General features: G+C 38.8%; 2 protein-coding genes across 4 annotated transcripts; both read left to right on the top strand.

Annotated features, from left to right (window-relative positions):
* Positions 1 to 1,560: 1,560 nt before the first annotated feature.
* LOC108714641 (EF-hand calcium-binding domain-containing protein 12) lies at positions 1,561 to 15,282 on the top strand. 3 transcript variants are annotated; one of them, XM_018259045.2, is made up of 10 exons: positions 1,561 to 1,642; positions 3,015 to 3,485; positions 4,010 to 4,231; positions 4,393 to 4,552; positions 6,720 to 6,794; positions 7,997 to 8,211; positions 8,537 to 8,750; positions 10,385 to 10,553; positions 12,702 to 12,887; positions 15,037 to 15,282. In XM_018259045.2, the coding sequence occupies exons 2-10, from the start codon at positions 3,030 to 3,032 to the stop codon at positions 15,182 to 15,184; spliced, it is 1,845 nt and encodes a 614-aa protein (XP_018114534.1). In that variant the 5' UTR covers positions 1,561 to 1,642; positions 3,015 to 3,029; the 3' UTR covers positions 15,185 to 15,282. The 3 variants fall into 3 exon arrangements, with proteins under 3 accessions (XP_018114534.1, XP_018114533.1, XP_018114535.1); XM_018259044.2 differs by having other exon boundaries at positions 7,994 to 8,211; XM_018259046.2 differs by lacking the exon at positions 12,702 to 12,887 and having other exon boundaries at positions 7,994 to 8,211.
* A 3,380-nt stretch (positions 15,283 to 18,662) lies between these two features.
* rpl32.L (ribosomal protein L32 L homeolog) lies at positions 18,663 to 25,768 on the top strand. Its single transcript, NM_001093837.2, has 4 exons — positions 18,663 to 18,706; positions 23,641 to 23,741; positions 23,829 to 24,010; positions 25,594 to 25,768. The coding sequence occupies exons 2-4, from the start codon at positions 23,646 to 23,648 to the stop codon at positions 25,721 to 25,723; spliced, it is 408 nt and encodes a 135-aa protein (NP_001087306.1). The 5' UTR covers positions 18,663 to 18,706; positions 23,641 to 23,645; the 3' UTR covers positions 25,724 to 25,768.
* Positions 25,769 to 27,299: the final 1,531 nt, after the last annotated feature.

Genomic DNA, 27,299 nt, shown 5'->3' with positions numbered 1-27,299 from the left:
GAAGTGGGTTAAAAAGTTGGTGTTAATCAACATGTAAGTGTTATGGGTGAAAAGGAGGGGTCTTGCACCAAATTTTGCAATTGGAGCTGAGGGGTTTCTGGGGTATACTGCAGGTTTGCACAGAAATTATTGGACTGAAACTTTCCATTGCTTGTTGTTAAACTACAACGACTGTCTGTGTATCTTGCAAGAAGATAAAGTAAACATGGGAAAACAAAGTTTAAAGGGGTGCTTCACCTTTAAGTTAACTTTTAGGGTGGTGGCACACTTGGCAATTTGGGGAGATTAGTCACCCAGCAACAAACCTCCTCTTCTTCGGCCAACTAAAATCTCCCTGAAATGCCTTCCCGCCGGCCATTTACATTCTAACCGGCACTCAGATCACTTCATTTTCCAAAGTTGCCTCATGAGGAAACTTGGGGCAACTTTGGAAAGCCAAATCGATTTAGATTCTAGCCAGTGTCAGACTGGCCCACCAGGAAAAGTCCCAGTGGGCCCAGGTGTCAGTGGGCCCTTGTGCTGCTAAACATTTGGCCTATTTCATGGTCATTCCCTATTTCTATGAGAAAAAGAGGCTAAATAGGTGGAATAATCATTTATAGTATGTAAAGAAAAGAGACTATGAGAATAGAGGTTGAGTGAGGAGAGGAAGAATAAGATTATTTAGAGTGGGCCCTTGGTCTAAGGTTTTTGGGCGGCCCCTAGTGTCCCAGTCCGACACTGATTCTAGCTGGCGGGAAGACATTTCTGGGAGATCAGTCGCCTGAAGAAGAGATTTGTCGTTGGGCGACTAATCTCACCCAAATTGCCAGGTGTGCCACCACCCTTAGTATGTTATAGAATGGCTAACTAGGAGCAACTTTTCAATTGGCCATCATTATTTATTTTTTTATAGTTTTCTAATTATTTGCCTCCTTCTTCGGACTCTTTCCAGCTTTCAAATGCGACCCAGCGACCCGCTCATCTCAAAAACAAATGATCTTTAAGGCTACAAATGGATTGTTATTGCTACTTTTTTTATATTACTCATCTTTCCATTTAGCCCACCTACTGTTCGTATTCCAGTCTCTTACTCAAGCGATGCATGGTTGCTAGGGTAATTTGGACCCTAGCAACAAGACTGTGGAAATTGCATACTGGAGAGCTGCTGAATAAAAAGTTAAATTACTAAAAAAAAAACAAAAAAAAACACAAATAATAAAAAATCAAATTGTCTCAGAATATCACTCTCTACATCACTAAAAGTTAACTCAAAGGTGAACCAACTCTTTAAGCAACTGAAAAACAAAATGGGCAAAAAGAAGACAAATTGGAGAAAAAGACAAAAGGAAAAGAACAAGGTAAAAAGTACAGCAAAGGCGAGAATAACAATAGCGAGGAAATACAGTCAGAGTACAGTTTTGTAGCCGGAGAGTAGCATTACTATAACAACCATAGTTGAATAGTCGTGTATGAACTTTTCGCGGTCCCATTTTATATACAGAAGCCGGGATCTAACCCACGTGGTATGTCACATGATTCCCTGCAGGTTTCGTGTGACCGAGTTCTGTTTGTATAAACTTCCGTATTGAAAGCGGGGGCGGGGCAATTGCTATGGAAACGAAGTCAAACAAGTTTGTGCACGTTTCCTTTGCCGGATCAGGTAGGTGAGCAGGGGACCCCCCAGCAACAACGGAAGTTCATCTGTCACAGATTCTGATGTGTTTAGCCTCATTTGCCTGCGTATTGTCTGTCTCTCTACTCATTCTCCACTCCTTGTAACATCACCTGTGAATGTTGCCAGTTTTGTGGTAGGGTACAGGCCTCCGATATTAGAACATCCCTTTGGCCCTTTTGGATGATCTACATATCCTAGTATATAAATCAATGATTAACTTCCTGCAGGCAGCCCTCCAGCTGTTTCCACACTGTAATATCCTTTGGTTGCTGCCTGTAAATTGTAGTGGATTAAAGTGGAACAACACTGGGTTGCTGTTGCAAGATGCACATACCTGAATTTTTGAAAATACCCATCATCCACTGCTGATTAGGGTTGCCATCTTTTCTGGACAAATATTCTTGCTGTTTTTTCCTATTAATAACATAGGCATCAAGTCGGGTGTTTCTGCCATGAGTCAAGGTGAGTACCTTGCCTCAGACGGCAGCTCCCCAGAAGTTACCAGGTGCGGCAAAAAGCCGTTCCTGGTAACTTTAAGAGCCAAAATTCGGATTTTCTAGCGCAGAGAGCGATATTTCGCACTCTGAGCTAGCAATGCGCCCCTCACTGGGCCTCCCATCAGAGATCTTAAGGTAAGCCTTGGGGCGGCATTGCGAACGTAATGAAACGCGCCTGCATCAAGCATCATTTTTACTGACAAGGCCAGTAAAATACCGGCCAGGTGGCAACCCTACTCCTGATAGATCCCCAAGCTTACCAGAACCCCCTCCTCTTTATCTCTAAGTCTGCTTTTGAATGTATGATTGTTACGCACGAAGCCTCGAATCATAATTATAGTAAGCAATCAAATAAAGTGCAGGTGTAGCCTTGGTTCTCGTCATGTGTGTTGCATGACTCTGAAACGTGTGTATTATGACACATACTATACCCCATATTTAGAGACTTTATATAAAGAGATATTAGACGTAATTATATGGGTGAAAGCATTTGGTGTAAAGCCTTGTGCCCTTATATAGTCCTTGAACACCATGGAGGTCCATGACCTGTATGATAAATGCACGAGGCCTTCAGCTTTATATAGGCCTTATATGATCATGGAACTCGTCTGTATATTGTACAAAAAGGGGGTGCGATATTTACAGTATAATGTAGTTTTAAAGCTCCAATTGGCTAAGAGGGCATTTGTCCTCGACCACCAACATCAAAAGGGCTTTATTTGGGTTCAATATATATATATATATATATATATATATATATATATATATATATATATATATATATACATATAAAAAAATATATATATATTAATAGCACCTTTGTATCTATATCTAAATAAATAGTATTGTCCCTTGTGTAGGCACCACACTGGACAATGGCCAAAGAGGTTTCCTTCCTAGACAGTCCCCTAACTACAGATGACAAAATAAGCAAACATTATCAGCGAGATCTGCAAAAGACTCTCCTCTTCAAGATGGCCTGCAGGACATTTGGCCCTCCAACGTCAAGGAGACGACAGATCATAGCTCCCCCTATGGAACAACTGGTGCCTGGAACCTCAGACCCAGATGGGGCTTTATCTAATGTCTCGAGCATCAGTACTAAAGCAATGAGTGATACTGTAACAAGTCAGGAAGGGGAGGCTGTTCAGAGCTGTGCTGACTGGATAGCAGAGAGGAAGAAATTTCGTGCCCAGCTGGACTGTATGGGAGACTTAAAGAAGTGGTTTCAAGGAAAACCATTCCTCACTGAGCTAGAATGCCGAGTGGAAGAGAGGATAACCGATAAACGTTCTCAGAGCCATGTATGCTTTACAACCTTGCCAGACACGGTAGGATATTCTCTAAAGCACGTTTGTTTTCATACTTCTTTACTTTATTGATGTATACTCTGATACAAACTTATGCTGGTGTAGCCATTCTATATGCATTCTAATGGGGCACCTGCCATCTTGGAGTCAGGAAGGAATTTTCCCCCCTCTGAGGCAAATTGGAGAGGTTTCAATGGGGGTTTTTTTTTTTTTGCCTTCCTTTGGATCAACTAACAGTTAGGCAGGTTAAAATAGAGTTATAAGGTTGAACTTGATGGACGTGTCTTTTTTCAACCTAACTTACTATGTTACTTTCTGTGTTCATTGTAGGGAAGGGGAAACAGATTGCAGCTGCAACCTGCAGCTCTTTGATATAGGTGAAGTAGAATTTGTTTGTCCAAATCACTCATTGGTTATTAAACTCAATATACGATAACATAATGTGCAACAGTTAGATGTCTGTGAGTGTTATATAATATGATTAAAGCAATGTCCTGTGAATAAAGGATCAGGGTTATACTAAATAAAACTGGTTATTATTGCAGATTATTAGTGGGATGTCTCAGAACACAGATCACAGCATTAGAAAGAGCCCCCAGAGCGGAATGGCCAGACCCTCTATCAAGCAGCCTAACCCGGATGCACTGGCCATTTTGGATCAGTATCTGAGAAAACACCATTTACGTCTGGTAGATCTGTACAATCAGACAGATAAAGGCAAAATGAAGAAAATTTCCAGCAGTGACCTGAAAGCTGTGAGGAAAGAGGTATGTTTTGTAGCTGAAATACTGTAAATTCTTTAGTCAATCATCTGAGCTTCATGGCAACAAAGAAAGCAACAAAATAGGTTAATTCGCAATGAACAATTTACAATTCTTTATATGCAATCTATGTTCCTTTTTAATTCTGGTTTTTGTCTTCCGACTAGGCTGCAATTCCAGTCAGTGACATTCAGTTTGATAACTTGGTCATCTCACTCAGTAATAAAGATCCCAATTATATAAACTACAAGGAGCTTTCTAAGGGAAGGCATCAGTGGAAACTACAGAACAGGAAAGGGTCTAGAGGATGGATGACCGCCAAGTCAGGTAATGCAAGTGAACTAGAAGTTTAGGGTCTGTCATTATTCTAGGGAGACAGAGCAAAGTGATCTTCTTACCCTTGGAAGAAAATTCCGACACGCTAAGGGGGTTATTTATTAAGGTCCGAATGGCAAAAACTAAAAAAAAATGTTACTATAAAATTCTAACTTTTAGTGGAAAAAAAAAACCTGCAAATTTTTCAGGATTTATTATACCCCGTGGATGGAAAAAGTCAGAATCTGAAGATCCGCCATCTGAGACCTGCCAAGGTTGTATATGTCAATGGACGAAGTCCCGAAGATATCCTGATATGCGCTGGGTTTAATATAATTATTGAAGATTTTGTGGTTTTCGGGCAGAAAGACGAAAAAAAATCGTTTTCAGTTGGAAAATCCCGCACTGGAATTTTTTCGGGAAAATCTATTGATAAATAAGGGGAAATAACCTGTGTGAATTTGGTTTGGAGTAGATTTCAGAAAAGAATGACATATTTTCGGATCTTGATAAATAACCCCCTAAAAATCTGAAAGATTAGAATTAAAAAAAAAAAACAAAACAAAAAAAACACATAACTGAAAAGACACCAGTGACTAGTAAAGTGTGTAACTGAAAAATTACAAATCAAAATGTTTATGAAAGAAGGCAGTGGGACCCTTACACTAGCTGTGCCTATTCTTAGATGGCACCATCAGATCTAGCCTAAGCTAGATGGTCAAAACTGTGCAATTCGACTGGGGAATTGTTAGAATTCAATTTGAGTTTTTAATAAAATCGAATTAAATTTTTGAGAATTATATACTAGTCCTTTAAGAATTTGAATTAGACTATTCGCCACCTAAAACCTGCTGAATTGCTGTTTTATTCTATGGAAGATGTCCTGGGATCAATTTGGAGTTGTTTGCAGTCTTCCTGACATTCAAGTTTTTTGCGCAGAATAAACTCCAATCGAGTTTGAAAAACTAAAATCAAATTTGAATCGATTTCAATTCGATTTTTTCAAACTCCATCCTATTCAAATGACTTTGACAAATTCTATTTTATTTATAAATTTAGAGTTCATGGGAGTTTTTAAAAACTCCCATGAACTCGAAATTCGACCCTTGATAAATTTGCCTGCTCCAATGCTGCTGTCAGTTTAGATCATCTGACACACCTGGTACAGGTATAGGGTTCTTATTCCAGAAACCCATTATACAAAACTCTCCCATTTACGACAAGCCAATCTCCATTAGTCTTAAACAAGTAATTCAAATTTTTAAACATGATTTCCTTTTCCTGTGTAATAATACAACAGTACCTTGTACATATTTCAACAAAAATAGAATTAATCCTTATTGAAGGCTAAATCATTTTATAGGTTTTTTTTTAATGTTTAAATTATTTATTTGCAAACTTAAGTTATGGTGATCCAAATTACGTAAAATCCCGTTTCCGGATAACTCCAGGTTCTGAACATTCTGGATTACAGGTTTCATTCCTGTATCTTGTTTATTTTTAGCTTTTTGATCTTTAAGGGACAAGTACACCTTTAAAGGGGTTGTTCACCTTCAAACACCTAGTTGTTTTTAGATAGTTCACCAGAATATAGACTTTTTCCAATTACTTTCTATTTTCTATGTGTCACCGTTTTTCTAATATTCAAGGGTAAAGTGTTATTTGTCACCTTTAGAAGCAGCTCTGGGAGGGGGGGTCGCCGACCCTGTAAACTGTTCTAAATTTATTTAGTTGTTACATTTCTTATCTTAGAATTGATACAATAGTTGCTAATACTCCAGAGAAGCTGCTGAGAAATGGATCAACTTAATGTTGCAAAATTGTAACAGTTCAGAGTCTGCGCCTGAATTACTGAGCTGCCAGACTCAAACACCAGAGACATGAACATTCAACTTTAAACTTAGATTTTGGAAAAACAGTAAAAAATAAATAATGGAAAGTAATTGAAAAAAGTCTTTATTTCTGGGAGAACAATCTGAAAACAACTGAACTGAAAAAAGTGTTTTAGAAGGTGAACAACCCCTTTAAGGGATAAGTACACCTTTAAATGAAGTTAATGTAAAATGGATCAGAGTGCTATTCTAAGCAGTTTGAAATTTACATTCATTATATTTTTCAAGATTCCAAGATATTAAGGAAATTATGTACCACTAACACAATGAATTTTTTATTACAACAGCGTCACTTGCTGGCCAGCGTGCGAACATAAGAAGACTAAGTGAGTGCCAGTCAGTACTAAGGATGCCTCAGAAAGGTAATTAAAATGGCTGTGAGACTGGTGCCTGTTTTTCTTAAAGGGCATGTAAAGTCTAAAATAGAATAAGGCTAGAAATGCTGTATTTTGTATACTAAATATAAACATGAACTTACTGCACCACAAGCCTAATCAAACAATTTATGCTTTCAAAGTCACCATCTTGTAACTTTGTTAAACATCTTTGCAAGACCAAGACTGTGCACATGCTCAGTGTGGTCTGGGCTGCTTAGGGATCACCATAAACAAAGCTGCTTGAGTTCTGCATGGCTGGTAAGTAAGGCGGGGGCTCCCCCTGCTGTTCATAAGTATGACTGTTTCCCTGCTCAGCAGTTAGGGACCATCTGACAATTCCTATCCACAGCAGTAAATGAAGGGAGAATTTCACTGCATACAGTCAGGTTTCTTATAAAAACGGTACACATTTTTTAATGAAAGTATATTGGAGATAGGTTTCTTTTTCATTAAAGAAAGTAAAAATGGGATTTTATTTTTTTGCCTTTACATGCCCTTTAAAGTAAGCACTGACCTGGGCAAAAAACATAGCATTTGGATTCATTGGGGGATGCATAACATTCTGGCACCTTTTTCACCCCCCCTTTTTCATATATATATATGTGTGTGTGTATATGTATAAACATACTAAACAAGTTAGCCCCAGCACTCTCAATATATATATATAACCTCCTGAAAAAATATTCTTGCACAACTGAACTGTAACTTTTAGTTACAAAGTTTGTACAAAGCATGCATAAGCTGACGCGCCCCGTCAAGGCAGTGTACATGCGTCAGTCCTATCCTAAGTGAAAAAAAGAAATTGTTACCTTTGGGGGGAGACAGACCATACCTGCTTTTCTCTTTATTTAGCATAATCTCTTCCAAAGGCACCATTAGGTGGGGGTTGAGAGAGCGAGCAAATGTGTGTACAGTATATATATATATATATATATATATATATATATATATATATATATATATATATATATATATATATATATGAATAATGTATATGTGTTACTGGTTAATTTGTGAAATGCCAAGACCCCTTTTAATTAACTGTATAATTAACAGTGCCTCACACCTATCACTTTGCAGAAAAAGCGAATGAGTGTTTTCTGCCTAAAATCAGCTGTGTGTGACAGGGGGACCATATCGGCAGTGTGCATGGCCTTAGTTTAAAAAGTTCCTTTTTCCCACAGCAGAACAAAATGTGGTCCAGCATGCTGCAGAGACACCCGTTTCGAAAAGTGGGATATGGAATCCACAGGCAGCATCCATTTCAGGGAAGAGTGAACAAAGTGAGGGAAGCCAGTTTCTACAGGTGCCTTCAGTTAGTCTGGATGAGAGGAGGCCCATGACATATGAAGACATGGAGGAAATTGGAAAGGGCTATAGGGAAACAAAGCGTAGAGCCAAGGTAAGGCAACACCAAATGTCGTGTATTCCACTAGTACATCAGTGTTCCTAGGGCCTAAAGGATACATATATATGCTATAAACTTGTTTAGTTCATTTCATTTATCAAAAACCTATAACCTATTGATATCTCCACACAACATTTTGGGGGTTGCTCTCAAGAGCACTTGAGAAAGGGGGAGCAACCCCTGAAACATTGTGTGGTGATCTCAATAAAATACCCTAAGGATTTTAGCACATTTGCTGTTGTGAGTTCCATCTGCTCTCTCTCTAGTTTTGCCCCTTGTTAATAACCTCATATAAAATAACTGTTATGAATTTCAACAGAGTAACACTCGATTGTTAGAGTGGTTGGAGCAGTGCCGCTTGGTACGCTCTGGCAATGCTGCTGTGGATTCACATTCGGTCCCCTCTACGCTAGAAGATGAGGTTAGCGAGACAGTCAATAGGTACAGAAGGCAATGCCTTGAGCAATATCATCAGATCCTAGAGCTTTGCCAGAACCATGGAGTGTCCTTGTCAGAATGCTTACTGGAAAAAGGTGAGGCCATATAAAGGTAATGGGTTTTCTTCTTAAAGAGATACCAGAAATGAAACCTTTTTTTACATATATCATAAAATTGCTTGTGATCTATATTTTGCCATAAAAGTATTTGCAGATGCTTTTATATTACACATCTGATCCCCATGTTACTCTATGAGGGGGCTGCCATATTTGAGTCTGTTAACAATATAAACCCTAACTGACAGGTTGAGAAGAGACAGTCAGGTTGGCAAAACAGATTTAGGAACTTCATGTAACAATTACTTACAAAAGCAGATCAGAGAAAAATGATCAACATGAGCTATAGGTCATTTTTAATGGACATTAACATTTTGAAGAATAATTTTTGTGTCAGTATCACTTTAAGGTAATGCCATGCATATGTGCCTGCATGCCAAACTGTTTTAGACTAAGGGGCCCATTTATTAAACCTTGAGTTTTTCTGGCCGTCTTTTAAAGAGGGAAAACTCAAACTTTTTGAGGCAAAAAACCCTCAAATTTTCAGATATGCATTATAACCCAAAGCTGCTATAAAACTGAATCCGAAAATACTCCATCTGAAAACCTCCTGTCCCTGAAGCTGTTCCTTGACATTGTGATATGCACTGGATAATCCTATAAAGTCAGGTTTAAATAAAGTTGAGTTTTCGCAGGGACAATTTGATAAAGTCGAGTTTTCAGAGCCTCAATCGTGCAAATCTAATTGACCCTCGGTTTTGTCGCAGCATTTTTCCGGCTCCGACTTTTTCAAGAAGAATGATTGATAAATTAGTTCAATTTGTGGATGGGAGTTTTAGTAAATACCTCCTAAATGTATCCCGCTGCAATGTACTGCTACGTTACCATAGGTGCAGGGTAAAAATTGTGCCTTTCAGCCAGACAAGGTTCATAAGTGAGAATATGGGGGGATCTGTGTCTGCATAGAACCTCTATACCCATGCAAAGTAACATTGTCCCTTAAAGGAAAACTATACCCCCCAAACAATGTAGGTCTCAATAAAAATATAATGCATAAAACAGCTCGTACTGTATGTAAAACCCTGCTTCATGTAAATAAACCATTTTCATAACAATATAGTTTTTTAGTAGTATGTGCCATTGGGTAATCATAAATAGAAAATTGCCATTTTAAAAAATATGGGCCGCCCCCTGGGATCGTAGAATTCACACACAAACTAAACAAACTATACATGTTAGGTCACATGAGCCAAAAAAAGAGTTCTATCTTTTGCTTCCACACTTCTTCCTGTTACAGTCACAAAATGGTGGTTCAAGGCAAGAGATGTAAAAGGACAATATTTGCTTAAGTATATTTAGTTTACTAAGATTCTTTAATATGTCACTTAATATGATGTTAACTATCTGTTGCTTAAGTGTTCATTTGGGGGTATAATGTTCCTTTAATACTGTTAATCTGCTATTATTTTGTTTCCCATTTTATTTAATATAATGTCTTTATTTCTATCTAGTTCTAAAGGGAATCAATTTTATTTGATAGCATCTCTTTAGTTCTATCTAGTTCTAAATAGTTATTCCTAACAAGTGCCTTGGTGGTTAGTGAGTAGTGTAACTCCCCTAACATTTGGCCTGAATTTTTTGTGAATTTCATTCTCCTGTGTTTCTTCGAGCAGCTTTACTCTATCCTGGGGATAAACTGATCTGTGATTCAGGACAACAGCTCAGACAACTGAGACAACCTGGGACAACTCCTGCCAACAGTAAATATTTTAAAAAGAGACAAACTTCAGTAAAGGAAAACCACAGGCTGGGGAGGGAGGCGTGGATCATTCCTCTAAAAGGGTTAGTTGTGTTCCATATAAGAGAATTTTATATATATATATGCTATATAATATGGCTAATGTCACACATTACCTTTGTCGAACACCTTTTTAAAAACGTGCAGCATGTATACCAGCGTAGCTAAGGAAGTGTGGTATTTTTCTGTCACCACTTAAAGGGGTGGTTCACCTTCAAACAACTAGTAGTTTTTAGATAAATTACCAGAAATAACTACTTTTTCTACTGACTTTCTATTTTCTATGTGTGACCGTTTTTCTAATATTGAAGTGTAAAGTGTCATTTTTTCACCTTCTGAAGCAACTCTGGGAGGGGGGGTCGCCGACCCTGTAAACTGTTCCAAATGGATACATTTAGTTGACACATTTCTTATCTTTGTCCCTTCTGAACAGAATCTCTGAGTTTCATTACAGGCAACTGTTAGAGTTGATACAATAGTTGCTAATACTCCAGAGACGCTGGTGAGAAATGTATCAACTAATGGAGCAAATTGTAACAGGTAAGAGTCTGCACCTGAATTGCTGAGCTGTCAGACTCAAACACCAGAGACAGGGACATTCAACTTTAAACTTAGATTCTGGAAAAACACTAAAAATTAAATAATGGAAAGTAATTAAAAAAGTTTAAAAAAAACTTTCTGGGGAACAATCTAAAAACAACTGAATTGAAAAAGTGTTTGGAAGGTGAACAACCCCTTTAAAATTGCGCACTGTGCTTTAGGCCCATACCAAACTGTAGGATTTACACATAGCAGATATGATTATATAGTGAATAAAGTACCCCCTCTTGTAAAATATAAGGATATTAAAAGTTACCGAGGAGTTTCATGACCATATAAAAACACGAGGCCGAAGGCAGTTTTTATACAGGTCATGAAACTCAGAGGTAACTTCTAATATCCTCATATTTTGCAACTGGGGGGTACTTTATTTATTATAATACACAAATTTCAGTAAGTCATGTGGCAGAAATGACATCAGAACTCACCGTTTATAACTGATGACATCAGAACTCACCGTTGATAAGAATATAATTTACAAGATATTCATGGCTTTTGTGTATTATATATATATATATACACATGATGCAGGGATTTTTATGCCATGGCAAAAATTTGACTGAAAATGCCATGCATCAAGTTTTGTCATGTGATACAAATGTTATGGGGCTTCCGCACACCTATTCTCTATCTGCACTGGTGGTGCTGGTTTTCAACAAAAGTATTGATATCCCATACAATAATAATACACAAGAGCCCTGAATAATTATATCCTTATATAGCCCTGTACATTCTATCCTTAGAAACGGTGCTTAGTGATGTAATCAGTGCTAAGTGTTGTCATTTGTGTCATATGACTGAAATCTGTATTATAATAAATAATGTACTCGCTGTAAAATATGAGGATATTAAAAATCACCACGGAGTATAAAAGCACTCGCCCTTATTGCTTTAATATGGTCATTAAACTCCTAAGTGATTTACGATATCCTTATATTTGACAAGAGGGGATACAATATTCACTATATATTTTATAGGTTAGTTATGGCTTTTGTTATATACATGTGTGCACATGTACCTACATCTTGGAGCAGTGACTGTCCATCACAAGACCCTCCATATTTTGTGTAACTACAGTTTTTAATACTATGTAGGATATCGGTATCTGACTGACTGTCAAAGGCTGTTTGGGAGTTGCTGGAGTTGTGGTTTAATAACATCTGTTCTCTGTAGGCCTTGCACACAAGATATCACACCAAAGCACACAACTAATTGAGCAATGCACAGAACTTTTTGTATGCACTAACATTATTCAGTACTCAGCCATCTTTTGCTCTGCACACAGAGTTCACGCAAAAGAAAGCACACATTTGCACACACAGCATACAAGAACTTTGAGTGAACAATTTGCACACAGAAAATACAGTATATGGATACAGAGAAATATATATCCACCCGACCTCTTTTCATTCCATCTATTTATTGCTCTCTCTGCATCCCTGTCAAACATCACTGTTATTTCCTCAATCTTTCGCCTTCTGTGAGGGACTGATGTGAATGATGTATATAACCTTTGTAAAGTGCTGCAGAATATGTGGGCACTATATAAATAAAGCATAATAATATGTATTCGGTTTGGTCACTTCATCTAGGTCTCCCAGAGACACACAGACATCCATCTCTGTAAGCGGTTTTCATAAAAACATTCCCAGCTCAACACCATACCCACCAGAACAATATGTGAACCGGGTCAGAGCCAAAGTACGGGGGAGCAAAGAGGCTGGGATGGAAACCATGAATTGCTGGATCACATTTGAACAGTTTCAGGACATGATCGGGTCAGTGGTCATACAAGACTCAGCCAATAAAAAATTGTTTCCAACTAGACAAATGCTAATAGAACTGCACGTGTTTTCCATGCATCTCTAAACAGATGAACAGAGATGTCATTCTTGTACTGGGCAAACCAACCCTGGGTTACTGTGTTTCTTTACCAAACACTTAGGGGCATATTTATCAAAGGTTGAATTTCGAATTCATGCGAATTTTTTAAAACTCCCCTAAATATTCAAAATTCGACCACTCAAAATGTATTAATAAAATAAAACATTTTAAACTCGGATGAATTTAGTCAACCTGAAAACTTGAACTGAATTTGATTTGAATTCGATTCGAATTTAAAAAACTCAATTCATGTTTTTTCTCTGAAAAAAACTCGAATGTCAGGAAGGCTGCAAACAACTCCGAATTGATCCCTGGACCTCTCCCATTTACTTTAAGTGATACCGACACTAAAACATTACTTTTTAAAATCAGACAGGTAATGGAAAAGCATTGGGCAAATACTTTATGGCAAAATGATAAGAAGCATGCAAAGTCAGTTTTATGGTAGATGTAAAAAAAAGGTTCAATTTCTGGTGTCAGTATCTCTTTAAACAGTAATTCTGCAGGTTTTAGGTGTCGAATAGTCGAATTTGAGTTCTTAAAGGATAATTCAACCCCTCTTGTTAGCCCTCTGGTATTTTCTTTCACTAGTAAAACAGCTACAGACTATTGTATGTGACCCTGTCTGACCCCCAAATACATTACCAATAGCCGTGTGTCCACTCCTGTACAAGCTGCTTTGCAAAGACCTGCGTTGCTGCAGAGCCGTTCTCCCCCTCCCCTCTCTTGTCTGAAGCGTCGATACAGACATGCGCAGTAAGCCTTTCACCAACAGTGCGCATGCTCATTTGCAACGCTGGGACCCGAATGTGAAATCTCGCACATGCGCAGAGTCTCTACTGAAGTCCTGGCGAAAGAGGGAAGTATTGGAATGTGGAAGGATACAAGACAATATGGCGGCCGCTAAGATGCGATACTTACTGAACTAAACAGCAATGTTACCTTGAATAGGATACAAATAATGATTCCACTGGAGAGCTGGTTACAAAGCAGTGTAGTGTTTTTATTGAAGATGCATAAGCACTACATGTTTCGGACCACACAGGTCCTTGCACCCAACTGCACCAGAGGAAGGACCTGTGTGGTCCGAAACATGTAGTGCTTATGCATCTTCAATAAAAACACTACACTGCTTTGTAACCAGCTCTCCAGTGGAATCATTATTTGTATCCTGAAGTTTATGTGGACCTGGTGAACCCCACCACTGTGTGATTGAGCGATTAACTTTATTACACAAAGGGGATATCCAATTTATGTTTGAATCCTGTGAGTTACCTTGAATAGGTTGAGATATATGCCAACGTATAAAGAAAAGTATATGCCACATAAAGTTTGAATTTCAGCTGGGGCCCTCAAAACATATGCAGATGTAGTGACTGAAAGAAAACATTGTGGAGGGTTGAATTCTCCTTTAAAGGGCCACAGTATGATAAATCTCGAAAATCGTATTTAAATTTTTTAAAAAACTCTAATCAAATTTTTGACCATAAATAAAATCGAAACTTATACTTTTCAATTCAACCCTTGATAAATCTGCCCCTTAAATGCAGTGGCATAACTAGAGAGGAGCAGACCCCTCCCTGGGTGAGCCAGAAGTGCCTGCTGGTGCTGTGGGTCTGGGGCAGCCAGGGAGGTTTTTTCTGAATCACCCTGCTCCTCATGCAAATTTTGTATCGGAGTTGACTCAGCATAGTCTGTCCCTCACTTCATGACAGCTAAACCTTCTGTGGTTAAACATCCTAAATTGTGTAACTTATATGTGTTGCATTTAGGAATGGATGATCCCCCTGTACCAGTGTAGTGTCCCATGATGGTATACCTGACCCTACCTACACATCTAGGACTATTATATTTTAGCCTCATGACTTTGAGATGACTTGTTATAGTAGAGATGTCCAACCTACACCCTGCCAGCTGTTGCAGAATCACAATTTCCAGAAAGCAGTGGCAGCTTTCAGCATGAGCTCCAGTGTTTTCTAGCAATAATATAATTTAAATGGAATTTGTATTCCATCCTCATGGATTTCTTTCTTTCTACTCTAGCAATGTTGTGAAGAGATACCCTCACTGCTTCCTGACCTCTGAGGAGAATGCGTTCTGGCCAGGACAACTTTTGGATAAACTCCGCGTCTATCTGCCAAAAGTGTCTCCGAGTGGCCTCAAACAACCAGTAGCAGCAACAGTTACATAATCATCATTTCATCCAAAAGACTTTCCCTTGCCAAAAGAATTGACTTTAAATTCAACATGCATTGAATTTAAACAATAAATAAAGAAAAATTAGCATCATTAACAGCTCTGGCAATGGGTAATATTATACAAATATAAGATGTGTATAGACATATTTTCATGAAAAAATATTTTACAAATAATAACTGTTGAACACAGCACCTTTCTGTATAATTCTTTAATACAGCAAGGAAAGCTGCCTGGGACTTGTATTGCTTTTTGCATCACTAACTAGTCAGTAAGATGCCCAAAACACTGTAAAAACACAACATGCTCTCAGATATACTGACGAATGTTCTATACCATTTGCATAAATCTTTAAAGGGCATGTAAAGTCTAAAATAGAATAAGGCTAGAAATGCTGTATTTTGTATACGAAATGCTTTATGCTTTTAAAGTTGGCTACAGGGGGTCACCATCTTGTAACTTTGTTATAAATCTTTGCAAGACTAAGACTGTGCACATGCTCAGTGTGGTCTGGGCTGCTTAGGGATCGTCATAAACAAAGCTGCTTGAGTTCTGCATGGCTGGAAATTAAGGCAGGGGCTCCCCCTGCTGTTCATAAGTATGATTGTTTCCCTGCTCAGCAGTTAGGGACCATCTGACAATTCCTATCCACAGCAGTAAATGAAGGGAGAATTTCACTGCATACAGTCAGGTTTCTTATAAAAACGGTACACATTTTTTTATTAAAGTATAATGGAGATAGGTTTCTTTTTCATAAACGAAAGTAAAAATGGGATTTTATTTTTTTGCCTTTACATGCCCTTTAAATTGTGATATTGCAGTAAAGAATGCTTCCTAGCTAAGGGCTCTTACACACGGGCCTATGTGACTGCATTCCTCTGCAGTGGATCTTTTATGTCTTCCGATCTTCATGAAAGCAGGAGTTAACTGACCCAAGTTGCCTCATTGTGGGACTGTACCCATAGTAGAGTATGTAGTATCTGTGTTCAGTATTTATATGGGCACAGATCTCTCTCATCAGATGGATGATCTGTACAATATAACTTTTTTTATCGGTTTTTAAATTTCTATTTTTACTTTTTTTAAATATTCCTATAAAAAGTTTTATATTTAGCTGACTAATTTTAAAGGGCTTGTTCACTAGGGTTCAAATTACCAGTGCAACCATGCAGTAATATGTATAAGAGACTGGCATATGAATAGGAGAAGGCCTGAGTAGAAAGATGAGTAATAAAAACATGCACTAACAATAAATAGTGAGTTGACTGTGATGACAGCATGCATTGGGCCAGACTGGGAGAATTACTGGGTGGGTGGCAGGCCAGATCTGGGATTCAAAATAGGCAATGACATTTCAAGTAGACACATCCCCCACCTGTCAGTAAATAGTGACTGTCTATGGCATTTTACAGCATCTCCTCAAAATTCACAAATTGCCAGTCCAGGCCTAGCAGTGGGGGAGAGGTGTAATTGGGCAGGCTACGATCTGAACACTGGGGGATTACAAATTTGCCGGTAAATCTGTAATAACTGTTTCAACCTTAGCTGGTGATTTAAGAGGTAGGCCGGTGAAACACTTTCAGGGTGGCAACTTTAGTCAATCCTCTCTTGTTTCTAACTTTTTTCAACTAATCTATATATATGTATGTATTTATACAGTTCCAAGCGCTTGCACTCAAAGCCAGTCTTTTCTCAATCTCCAGGTGCTAGAGTAAATGTGTATACATATTATTCTTCAACAGACCCGCATTCCGATTTCTTGAATATAATCAAATTTTTTCATACTTGTGTACCCAACGTTTCGGACAACCTTAGGGCCTTTATCAAGGATATATATATATATATATACTTCAATTCCAAAGAGATCCACACTCACAGGTCTTTTTCAAGTGCGGATCTCTTTGGAATTGAAGTGGATAAAGTTGTGGATTCTGCACCCAGGCACATGAACAATTTTTTGAGAGTACCGACTTCCTGCGGTATTGTTTTATTGTCTAATAGTGTTTAGTTGTCTAATATCCTCATATTTTACAACATGGGGTACTTTATTTATTATAATATGCAAGCTTCACTGAGTCATGTGACAGAAATGACATCACTAAACTCAGATTATAACCGATGACATCACTAAGCAATGTTTCTAAGGATATAATTTACAGGATATTCATGGCTCTTGTATATTGTGTATATATATATATATAGACAAATACAAGATTCCTCTGCACTCAACCCATTATCAATATATTTAAGACAGAGACATTTTGTGCATACTGCTACTGAAAAATGCCTTACCCTTTAAACAAAACAGGGATTGTTTGTCCATATATTGCAATATATTTAAGATGGCCAACTACGTCAAAGTCATCCCATATCTGGCCAGTCCTATGCTCAATTTTCATCTGATTCATTAAGAATTATATTGCTTCATTATACAGTTTACAAAGGGACTAAATTTTACCTGCAATTTTACCTTACTAGCTGCTTTCAAAGTAAAACTCCCAAACTTGGCTGCCCATTTATTAGACACCAGTGGGATCACCTGACTATAGTTGGGAAGGGTGGGAGCTACAACATGGAGCTGGTCACTGCTCCTGTATAACTATAACAAACAAGGGAAAGTTGTGCTCACCACTTTTACTGGTGAGCACAACTTTCCCTTGTTATACATATATATATATATATATATATATATACTAGGGATGCACTGAATCCAGGATCCAGCCTTTTTCAGCAGGATTCAGCTAAATCCAAGTATATAGCAGAACCGAATCTGAATCCCTAAAATCAGGTGACTTGATGTCATACAAACAGGGAATTAAAACAATTTTCACCCTTCCTGGTTCACCTTTGCATATATTAATTAGGGTTTGGACTGAGTTCAGTATTCAGCTGTATCTTTTAGGAAGGATTCAGGATTTGGCCAAAACACTGGATTTGGAGTATCCATAATATAAACAGGATGCTGGGGAGGACACAAATTACTAGTAAAATAGCAATAGTATTAAAAAGAACTATTTAAAAGCCCAGCTGCTTAAAGGAATTATTTGTGCAGGTAGATGAGTCAACATTTGTTGGGGTAAACTGCAGGACAAGGCCGGCCCCACAGCCCAAGAGGACCTATGCCAGAGAGAGCTTCCCTCATCCAGCAAATCATTCCCAAAACCGGAACTCGTCAATTATATGATTGAGAAGTGAACAAAAAGGCTCAATAAAGTGATTTTAAACATTGTCACGTATTAACATTTCAGGACATCTCCTCACGTGTTCGAGATAACAACGCTGGTCACCGCTCACTGCTTGCAAGCAAAACACAGCCACTACCATAGCTAATTACATTTACACCACCACCCGCGTTTCCTCAAGGTACAGAATCACTTAGCTGTAATATCCTGTAGGCGCCGCAACTGAGAGTGGCGCTGTGTCTCCGGAAGTCGCTCACTGCTCTTTACCCCTTCCGGGTTCACTTGTTCTCTCTCTTCATCGGGCTGTCTACGGAGAAGGCGGACATCTCGAACCGGTAAGTAAATCTGTCGCCATCCGTACGTGTTTTGCTTTATTTGTGTTCCCTTCTACGTGCCTCTGTTTTCCGCGGTCATTGCCGACGCGAAGCACCGCGTTATTTATTTGATGGTTTTATCAGGAGATTGCTTCTCCGGTCTACTTTGGCATAGCTCGGTACAATATGGCTCCTCTCACTCGCCGTAGTCCCTGAGAGCGTCGTCTTATTGCTATGACTCAGGACTCAAAGGTTTGGTAAATAAACGTCCTTCTATAGGAATATACTTCGCTGTTTTGCTGAGGGGAGAGCGGCTTTTACCTACACAGACTCGGCATTAGAAAAGCGAGGCAATTACATGGCATTCCCACCAGTGGTGAAAATAAAAGCCAATTACCAGTGGTACTAGGCAGCAGGTTTAGAGTGTTCCTCTCCTTTAAATTGGAATGTAAATGATATAATTGGACCCCTGTGTTGTACTTGGTACAGTCCTGCCTATCTGCTGATATAAGGCAGTGGGGTTGACAGTCCTCAGGTCTGGCTCCCTCATATTTCTGTGTTGATCACTGCTGAGCAGCCATGGGCAACATGTAAACAGTATATCTGAGTATAAACACATTAGATTAGAATCTCCTGAGTAGAAACCTGGGCTCCAGGTGCTGGAGGAGGTAATCCCTGGTTAAAATTGTATATGGCAGGTACACCGGCTAAAAGTAATTATTGCAAAAACATATCGGCTACAAAATTAGCCTTACGCATTGTGTGCATTTGTGCCTGCCATATATCATGTTGAGCAGGCAGTGGCCCAGCCAGATGGTTTTATATTATCAGATGAATTGGGCCTCTGTGATCGATCATCACTATAAACAGCTTTGACTTCCCTAGTAACATGGCAGCAGAGGGCATCGCAGTGTTTTAAATCAACCTCCAGGTTCTTGACTGGGGAGCAGTGTTGCTCACACAGCATGTTCCAAAGGAGGAAGATCATTTCAGATGATTTACCCATTCCTTAGCCAGTGTTATGTGCTGGTTTGAGGAAGGTAATCTGGTACATGTGGTAAAGAAGTAAAACCTACAAGGACTGCTTTGCAAAGTAAATGTTGATTTAGGCCATAAGCAATGGCCAGGGTGTACTATAGATATATGCCATTAGTAGGGATGCACCGAATCCAGGATTTGGTTCGGGATTCGTCCTTTTTCAGCAGGATTCGGCCGAATCCTTTTGCTCGGCCAAACCGAATCCTAATTTGCATATGCAAATTAGGGTGGGATGGAAATTGCGTGACTTTTTGTCACAAAACAAGGAAGTAAAAGTTTTCTCCTCCCCACCCCTCATTTGCATATACAAATTAGGGTTCGGTATTCGGCCGAAGCTCTCGCAAAGGATTCGGGGGTTTGGCCGAATCCAAAATAGTGGATTCGGTGCATCCCTGGCCATCAGTTAACTACACACCGTGCATGGTTGTCTGTAATCCAGAATTGATGCTGAGATCTTGCCAAGAAACCCATTTCCACGTAGAAATACTTGTTAAGGTGTTTAGAGAAAGTCGCATCAAAAAATGTATTTGTTTTAAAGCAATACAAATATAATGCCCAGCACTGCTTCAGAAACACTACTATTGTTTATATAAATAAGCTGCTGTGTAGCTGGGGGGCAGCCATTCAAAGGAGAAAAGGCTCAGGTTACACAGCAGATAAGCTCTGTAGAACATAATGGTGTTATCTGTTATCCACTATTTAACCTGTGCCATATATGCTTTTTTCAATTTCTGCCATTGCTACACAGCAGCTTATTTATATAAACAATAGTAGTGTTTCTGAAGCAAACACATCAGTTTTACCAGTGCAGGGCAACACTACATGATATTTTCATTACTTTAAAACACTTACATTTTTTGGTGTTACTCTTTCTTTAAGCCTATTTTCATTCCTTGGCAAATAAACGTTCATACACTTGGCCTACTTGGGTGGATGTAGATACCCTTGCTAATTAGAATTGTTTTGACTACCCATTGCTTTTCTTTTTGGAGGAAGCTTAATGTAGTGAAATAATTATAGGAATTTAACTCTTGATCAGATGGTAAAACTGCTGGCTAAAGTTCATTTGATCCTCTTTTTAAAGGTGATGTATAGAAAAAGGCTGGAGTGACTGGATGTATAACATGTCCGTCAGACACTACTTCCTGCTTTTCAGCTCTCTTGGTTTACACTGACTGGTTACCCTGGCTACCAGGCAGTAACCAATCAGAGACTTGAGGGGGGGCACATGGGTCATATCTGTTGCTTTTGAATCTGAGCTGAATGCTGAGGATCAATTACAAACTCACTGAACAGAAATGTACCATGTGGCCCCCCTTCAAGTCGCTGACTAACTCAGAGTTATACAGCTGAAAAGCAGGAAGTTGGATTCTGGCTGTTTTATTAGAAATCTGCTCACTCCAGCCTTTATACATTACATGTTTGACTAACTATATTAGAAACACTTTTTATTTTGCACAGCCTATCTATTTACACCGTTTTTATTTTCACACTGAACTATTCCTTTAAAGGGATACTGTCGTGGAAAAAAAATGTTTTTTACAAAATGTATCAGTTAATAGTGCTACTACAGCAGAATCCTGCATTGAAATCCGTTTTTCAAAACAAGAAATGGATTTTTTTATATCTAATTTTAAAATTTGCTATGGGGCTAGACATTTTGACATTTCCCAGCTGCCCTCAGGTCATGTGACTTGTGCTCTGATAAACTTCAGTCACACTTTACTGCTGCACTGCAAGTTGGAGTGATGTCATTACCCCTCCCTCCTACAAGCTGCTGTAATGTAAATAGAGCCTTGTCTGCTGAGCCTGTCAATTGAACAATAGGCAGGTATCAAGATAAGCTCCCACTGACACCACTTCAGAAGGATTAAAATAAGATAGTCCTGTGATCACTGCCCCACTTACGTTTCAAAAATAAATATATACACATATATATACACATATATATACACATATATATATATATATATATATATATATATATATATATATATATATATATATAATATATATATATATACATATACACACACACACACACACACACACACACACGGATGTGTGTTTTTTATAAAAATGCAAAAAAAAAAAAAGTTTAAAATGACGACAGATTCCCTTTAAGTAGAGCAGAAGAGAAACCACAAAGGGTTTTTTGCCTTTATATTAACTTTTAATATGATGTAGAGAGTGCTATTGAGACGATTTGCCATTGGTTTTTATTTGAGGTTTTTGAGTTATCTTTTTATTCAGCAGCTCTCCAGTTTGCAATTTCAGCACTGGTTGCTATGGTCCAAATTGCCCTAGCAACCATGCTTTGATTTGAATAAGAGACTGGCATATGAATAGGAGAGGCCTGAATAGAAAGATGAGTAATAAAATGTAGCGCTAACAATACATTTAGTCTTGTGGAGCATTTGTTTTTAGATGGTGTCAGTGACTGGAGTCAGAAGAAAACGACAAATAATTCAAAAACTACAAAAGAAAATGAAGCCCAACTGATAAGTTGCTTAGAATTAGCCATTCTATAACCTACAAAATTAACTTTAGGGCAGGGGCACACAATGCTACTGGGGCAGATTAACCGGCGGGATGGCACTCGGAGCGATTCATTTTCAGAAACTTCGAGCGACTTTGAAAAACAAAGCGATCCGAGTGCCATCCCACTGGCGATTTATATTGTAGCTGGCGGGAAGGCAGTTCGGGCAGCGAAGAAGAGATTTGTTGCTGGGCTACTAATCTCCCCGAATCGCCATGTGTGTCTCTGCCCTAAAGGTGAACCATGCCTTTAAGTGGTCTATTTATCATTGAGTAAAAAGTGGAGATAAATATGCACCCAAGCAATAGCAACTATGGCACGTGGAGTGTTCAGCTTCCAAAAAAAAAATCAAATATGCTTTTCTGCCTTTCCGTATTGGTGCGATATGCTTTCCCATCAAGTCACTGGCAGGCAGCAGGGCCATTTTGCACCTGAAACACACCCTTTGTACCCCTTTATATTGCTGACGTTGCACTACCAGATCTGCTGGGCATACACTAGCCAATAAAGTTGGCGTTATTGAGTTTGGAGAGGCCATGTTGGCAACCTGAGTTGGCCCATGTATGGTCCTTGCACACAGGCACACTTGAACAGTTCAGTGTAAAAATGAAAACTGGGTGAATAGGCTGAGGAAAAAAAAAAAAAAAATTCTCATAGTTATCCAAAAGTGGAGTGACTGGATATCACAACACAACCTCCTGCTTTTCAGCTCTCTAACTCTGAGTTAGTCAGTGATTGAAGGGGGGGGGGGGCACGTGGGACATAATTGTTCAGTGAGTTTGCAATTGATCCTCAGCATTCAACTCAGATTCAAAAGCAGCAGTTATGGCCCATGTGCCCCCCCCCCCCTCAAGTCTCTGGTTACTGCCTGGTAACCAATCGGTAGAAACCAAAAAAGCTGCAAAGCAGGAAGTAGTGTTCTGGCTATTATGTTAGACATCCAGTCACTCCAGCCTTTAAACATTACATTTTTGGCTAACTATATTGGAAACATTTTTTATTTTGCTCAGCCTATCTAATTACCCAGTTTTTATCTTTACACTGAACTGTTCCTTTAATTTAATCCCAATGGAAGTCAATGGAGTACTTTGTCACCATCACTGAGGAGCAGTGGCCTCAGGCTCCCTCAGTTGTTGCAACTGTGCTGGGCTACACGGATCTCTTCAAAACTGCCATCAGGTGTTTGTAATCCAGCAGAAGCTGCTTTGACAGACAGAAGCCCTATCACTAACTAGCACTATGTTGGAAATCACGGTGTTTACTAAAATTAGATATAAGAAATGTTTTCCTGGCTACATCTCACATCTGAAACACTGTATACCTGTATGCAACTTATATTTTACAGTTTTACTGCAAACCATTCCTTATTTCTTTTCAGGAACCATGGCGGCCCTCAGACCTCTCACCAAGCCAAAGATAGTGAAGAAGCGGACAAAAAAGTTCATCCGCCACCAGTCAGATCGCTATGTTAAGATTAAGGTTTGTGTCGGTGCTACTACATAGCATGTTGTTTAACACCATTTACTGTTACTCCTGTTCCTGATTAGTCTGTTTTCCTCTTAACAGCGTAACTGGCGCAAACCCAGAGGTATTGATAACAGAGCCCGCAGAAGGTTTAAGGGACAGATCCTGATGCCTAACATTGGTTATGGTAGCAACAAAAAGACAAAACACATGTTGCCCACAGGATTTAAGAAGTTTCTGGTGCACAACATCAAAGAATTGGAGGTTCTCATGATGAGCAACAAGTAAGTAACATCATATTGTTAGACTTTATATTGGTCGTATTCTGTATGTATACCTGAAATATAATCGGTGTTTATAACTAGAAGGAATCTCAATCCTTTTCCTTACTTAAAGGAGAATGAAAGGTAGAAATGCTTGGTGGGGGGATTGTTAATCTGTGACTTCATTAACTGTCCTCTTACCCCAGCTGGCTCACATCCTGGGCTTTCCTATGTTTTTTTGTTTTTTTGATCCCAGGTATCCATAAAGGAACCGCTCAGTGTAAAAATAAAAACTGGGTAAATAGATAGGCTTTGCAAAATAAAAAATGTTTCTAATATAGTTAGTTAGCCAAAAATGTAATGTATAAAGGCTGGAGCTCAATGAGGTATGTGTTCAGGAAGTATGGTTGAAATCTCTTAACCAAATCTGGGTATTTACAGCGAGGCTGTGTATAGATCAGCATTTAATTTGAACACCAACTACACTAAGGGTACGGTCACACTGGGCATTTCGGGGAGATTTAGTCGCCTGTCGACTAATTGCCTCGTCTTTGCAGCGACCAATTTCCCCGAACGCCTTCCCTCACTCTTGCGCTGGCTAAAATTAAAAACCGCAGGCGCTAAGCACACGCGGCGATTCGTTTTATGAAGTCACCCGAAATTTCCTCGTGAGGCAACTTTGGAAAACGAATCGCACGTGTGCTTAGTGCCGGCTATTTTTCATTTTAGCCAGCGCAAGAGTGAGGGAAGGCATTTGTGGAGATTGTTGCCGCAAAGACGAGGCGATTAGTCACCAGGCGACTAAAACTCCCTGAAACGCCCAGTGTGACCTTACCCTATGTTCAGGAGCTACAGGTATGGGATCAGTTATCCAGAAAACAGTTATCAGGAAAGGTCCAAATTACGGAAAGGCCATCTTCCATAGACTCATTATAATCCAAGTTTTTAAAAATGATTTCCTTTTTCTCTGTAATAATAAAACAGTAGCTTGTACTTGATCCAAAGTAAAATATAATCCTTATTTGAAGCAAAACCAGCCTATTGGGTTTATTTAATGTTTACATGATTTTCTAGTAGACGTATGAAGATCCATATTACAGAAAGACCTGTTATCCAGAAAGCCCCAGGCTCCGAGCATTCTGGATAATTGGTCCCATACTTGTGTTTGGTAAACTGTTTGGAAGACCCCCTGGACAGCACTGCTCTGTATAGGATCACACAAAGATCTTTTGTACCTGACTCATGTACATTTAATGCTGAACAGGTACAGCCATGTATTATTTTTTTTTGACAGACCATATGTGTTTGTGTACCAGGATTTAGAAACGTGTGGCCCTTCACCAAATCTCATCAGTCTTTGGCTGTTGTTAGATGTAGCTTAAGAAAAATCACCATCAATATGTAAATATATTGTTCTGGGACTTATTGTAACTTCTTGTGCGCGGAGCCCTCTATTCCAATTGTTTTTATTCTGTAACCATTGTCTGTAAAACTACTGGAAGACTTGTGTTATACATTTTATAAAGTGCCGTGGAACTTGGCTGGTGTTATATAAATTTATCATGATTATAAAATGCTGAAAGCCATCTTTTTTTTCCTCACAGGTCTTTCTGCGCAGAAATCGCCCACAATGTTTCCTCTAAAAACCGTAAGACAATTGTGGAGAGAGCTGCACAGCTTGCAATCAAAGTCACAAACCCCAACGCCAGACTTCGCAGCGAGGAAAACGAATAAACTTCCTGTCTCTGATGTTGCTCTTTGTAATAAATCGTAAAGTACATCGTGTGTATTTGTCATTAGACTAATAATTGATGAGGGAACCCTGCCTGGGAATCATTCTGTATAAACGCTTCAGAGAGAAGTCTCTTTGTAGACTCAAAATTCAGTTGCTAGTAGGGTAGTGTTCTGGCTTCTGATGTCTAAGGAACACAATAAGCATATAAATCTTCTGCAAAAAAAAAATTAACTTCGTGGTCTCCAACCTGTGGCCTGTGAACCAGTGGCCAAGCTTGGAGGCAATTTTTGGTTGAATAAAACCAGTATCCTTTTCAGCCATAAGCATTAGAAGGCACCAATGGTTGATGTTAAGGAGCTTTGAAAAAAATGGTTTTATTTGGTGTTAAGTAACGACATGGATACCTGTATGTATTCATACATCTGGGTGTACTTAAAGGGCATGTAAAGTCTAAATTAGAATAAGGCTAGAAATGCTGTATTTTGTATACTAAATATAAACATGAACTTACTGCACCACAAGCCTAATCAAACAAATAATTTATGCTTTCAAAGTTGGCTACGGGGGGTCACCATCTTGTAACTTTGTTAAACATCTTTGCAAGACTAAGACTGTGCACATGCTCAGTGTGGTCTGGGCTGCTTAGGGATCGTCATAAACAAAGCTGCTTGAGTTCTGCATGGCTGGGAAGTAAGGCGGGGGCTCCCCCTGCTGTTCATAAGTATGATTGTTTCCCTGCTCAGCAGTTAGGGACCATCTGACAATTCCTATCCACAGCAGTAAATGAAGGGAGAATTTCACTGCATACAGTCAGGTTTCTTATAAAAACGGTACACATTTTTTAATTAAAGTATATTGGAGAAAGGTTTCTTTTTCATTAAAGAAAGTAAAAATGGGATTTTATTGTTTTGCCTTTACATGCCCTTTAAGATATTGCTCCTATCTCTTATGTGGGTGGAATGACAATATGTTCAATTAGTAAAACATAAGCTGTCTGGCACTCTCTTAGAGGGGTTATTTACCTTTATATTATCTTTTAGTATGATGTAGAGAGTGCTATTCTAAGACAATTTGCAATTGGTTTTTATTTGTGGATTGGGTTATTTAACTATTTATTAAGCAACTCTCCAGTTTGTAATTTCAACTATCTGGTTGCTGGGTCCTAATTACCCTAGTAACCATGCATTGATTTAAATGACAGAATTGAATAGGAGAGGGCCTGAATAGAAAAATAAGTAATAAAAAGTAGCTGTAACAATATATTTGTAGCCTTTCAGAGCATTTGTTGTTTAAATAGGGTCAGTGACCCCCATTTGAAAACTGGAGAGCGTCAGAAGAAGGCAATTCATTAAAAAAAATAAAATAATGAAGACTAGTTGAAAAGTTGCTTAGAATTTGCCATTCTATACCATACTGAAAGTGAACTTGAAGGCGAACCATCTTTTTAAGGTGACGATCCCTGCAAATCCCCTAGGGAGCGCTACATCCCCATGTTACCTCTTGCATGTTACATTTACATGAAAAGTCAGAACTCAATGAGCGTGTGTATAGTATAACTATTGCACAGGTCCCAAG

Source organism: Xenopus laevis, chromosome 4L (assembly GCF_017654675.1).
Source record: "Xenopus laevis strain J_2021 chromosome 4L, Xenopus_laevis_v10.1, whole genome shotgun sequence".
Taxonomy (NCBI): domain Eukaryota; kingdom Metazoa; phylum Chordata; class Amphibia; order Anura; family Pipidae; genus Xenopus; species Xenopus laevis.
This window is presented reverse-complemented; position numbering and strand designations above follow the sequence as displayed.

Bases quoted from the DNA above. Each gene is read 5' to 3' on its own strand.
- LOC108714641 (XM_018259044.2), top strand. From the start codon at position 3,030: ATGGCCAAAGAGGTTTCCTTCCTAGACAGTCCCCTAACTACAGATGAC. The intron at 8,751-10,384 runs GTGAGGCCATAT...TTCTTCGAGCAG, and splicing joins AGAATGCTTACTGGAAAAAG to CTTTACTCTATCCTGGGGAT. The intron at 12,888-15,036 runs GTCAGTGGTCAT...TTTCTACTCTAG, and splicing joins CAGTTTCAGGACATGATCGG to CAATGTTGTGAAGAGATACC.
- rpl32.L (NM_001093837.2), top strand. From the start codon at position 23,646: ATGGCGGCCCTCAGACCTCTCACCAAGCCAAAGATAGTGAAGAAGCGG. The intron at 23,742-23,828 runs GTTTGTGTCGGT...TCCTCTTAACAG, and splicing joins ATCGCTATGTTAAGATTAAG to CGTAACTGGCGCAAACCCAG. The intron at 24,011-25,593 runs GTAAGTAACATC...TTTTCCTCACAG, and splicing joins GTTCTCATGATGAGCAACAA to GTCTTTCTGCGCAGAAATCG.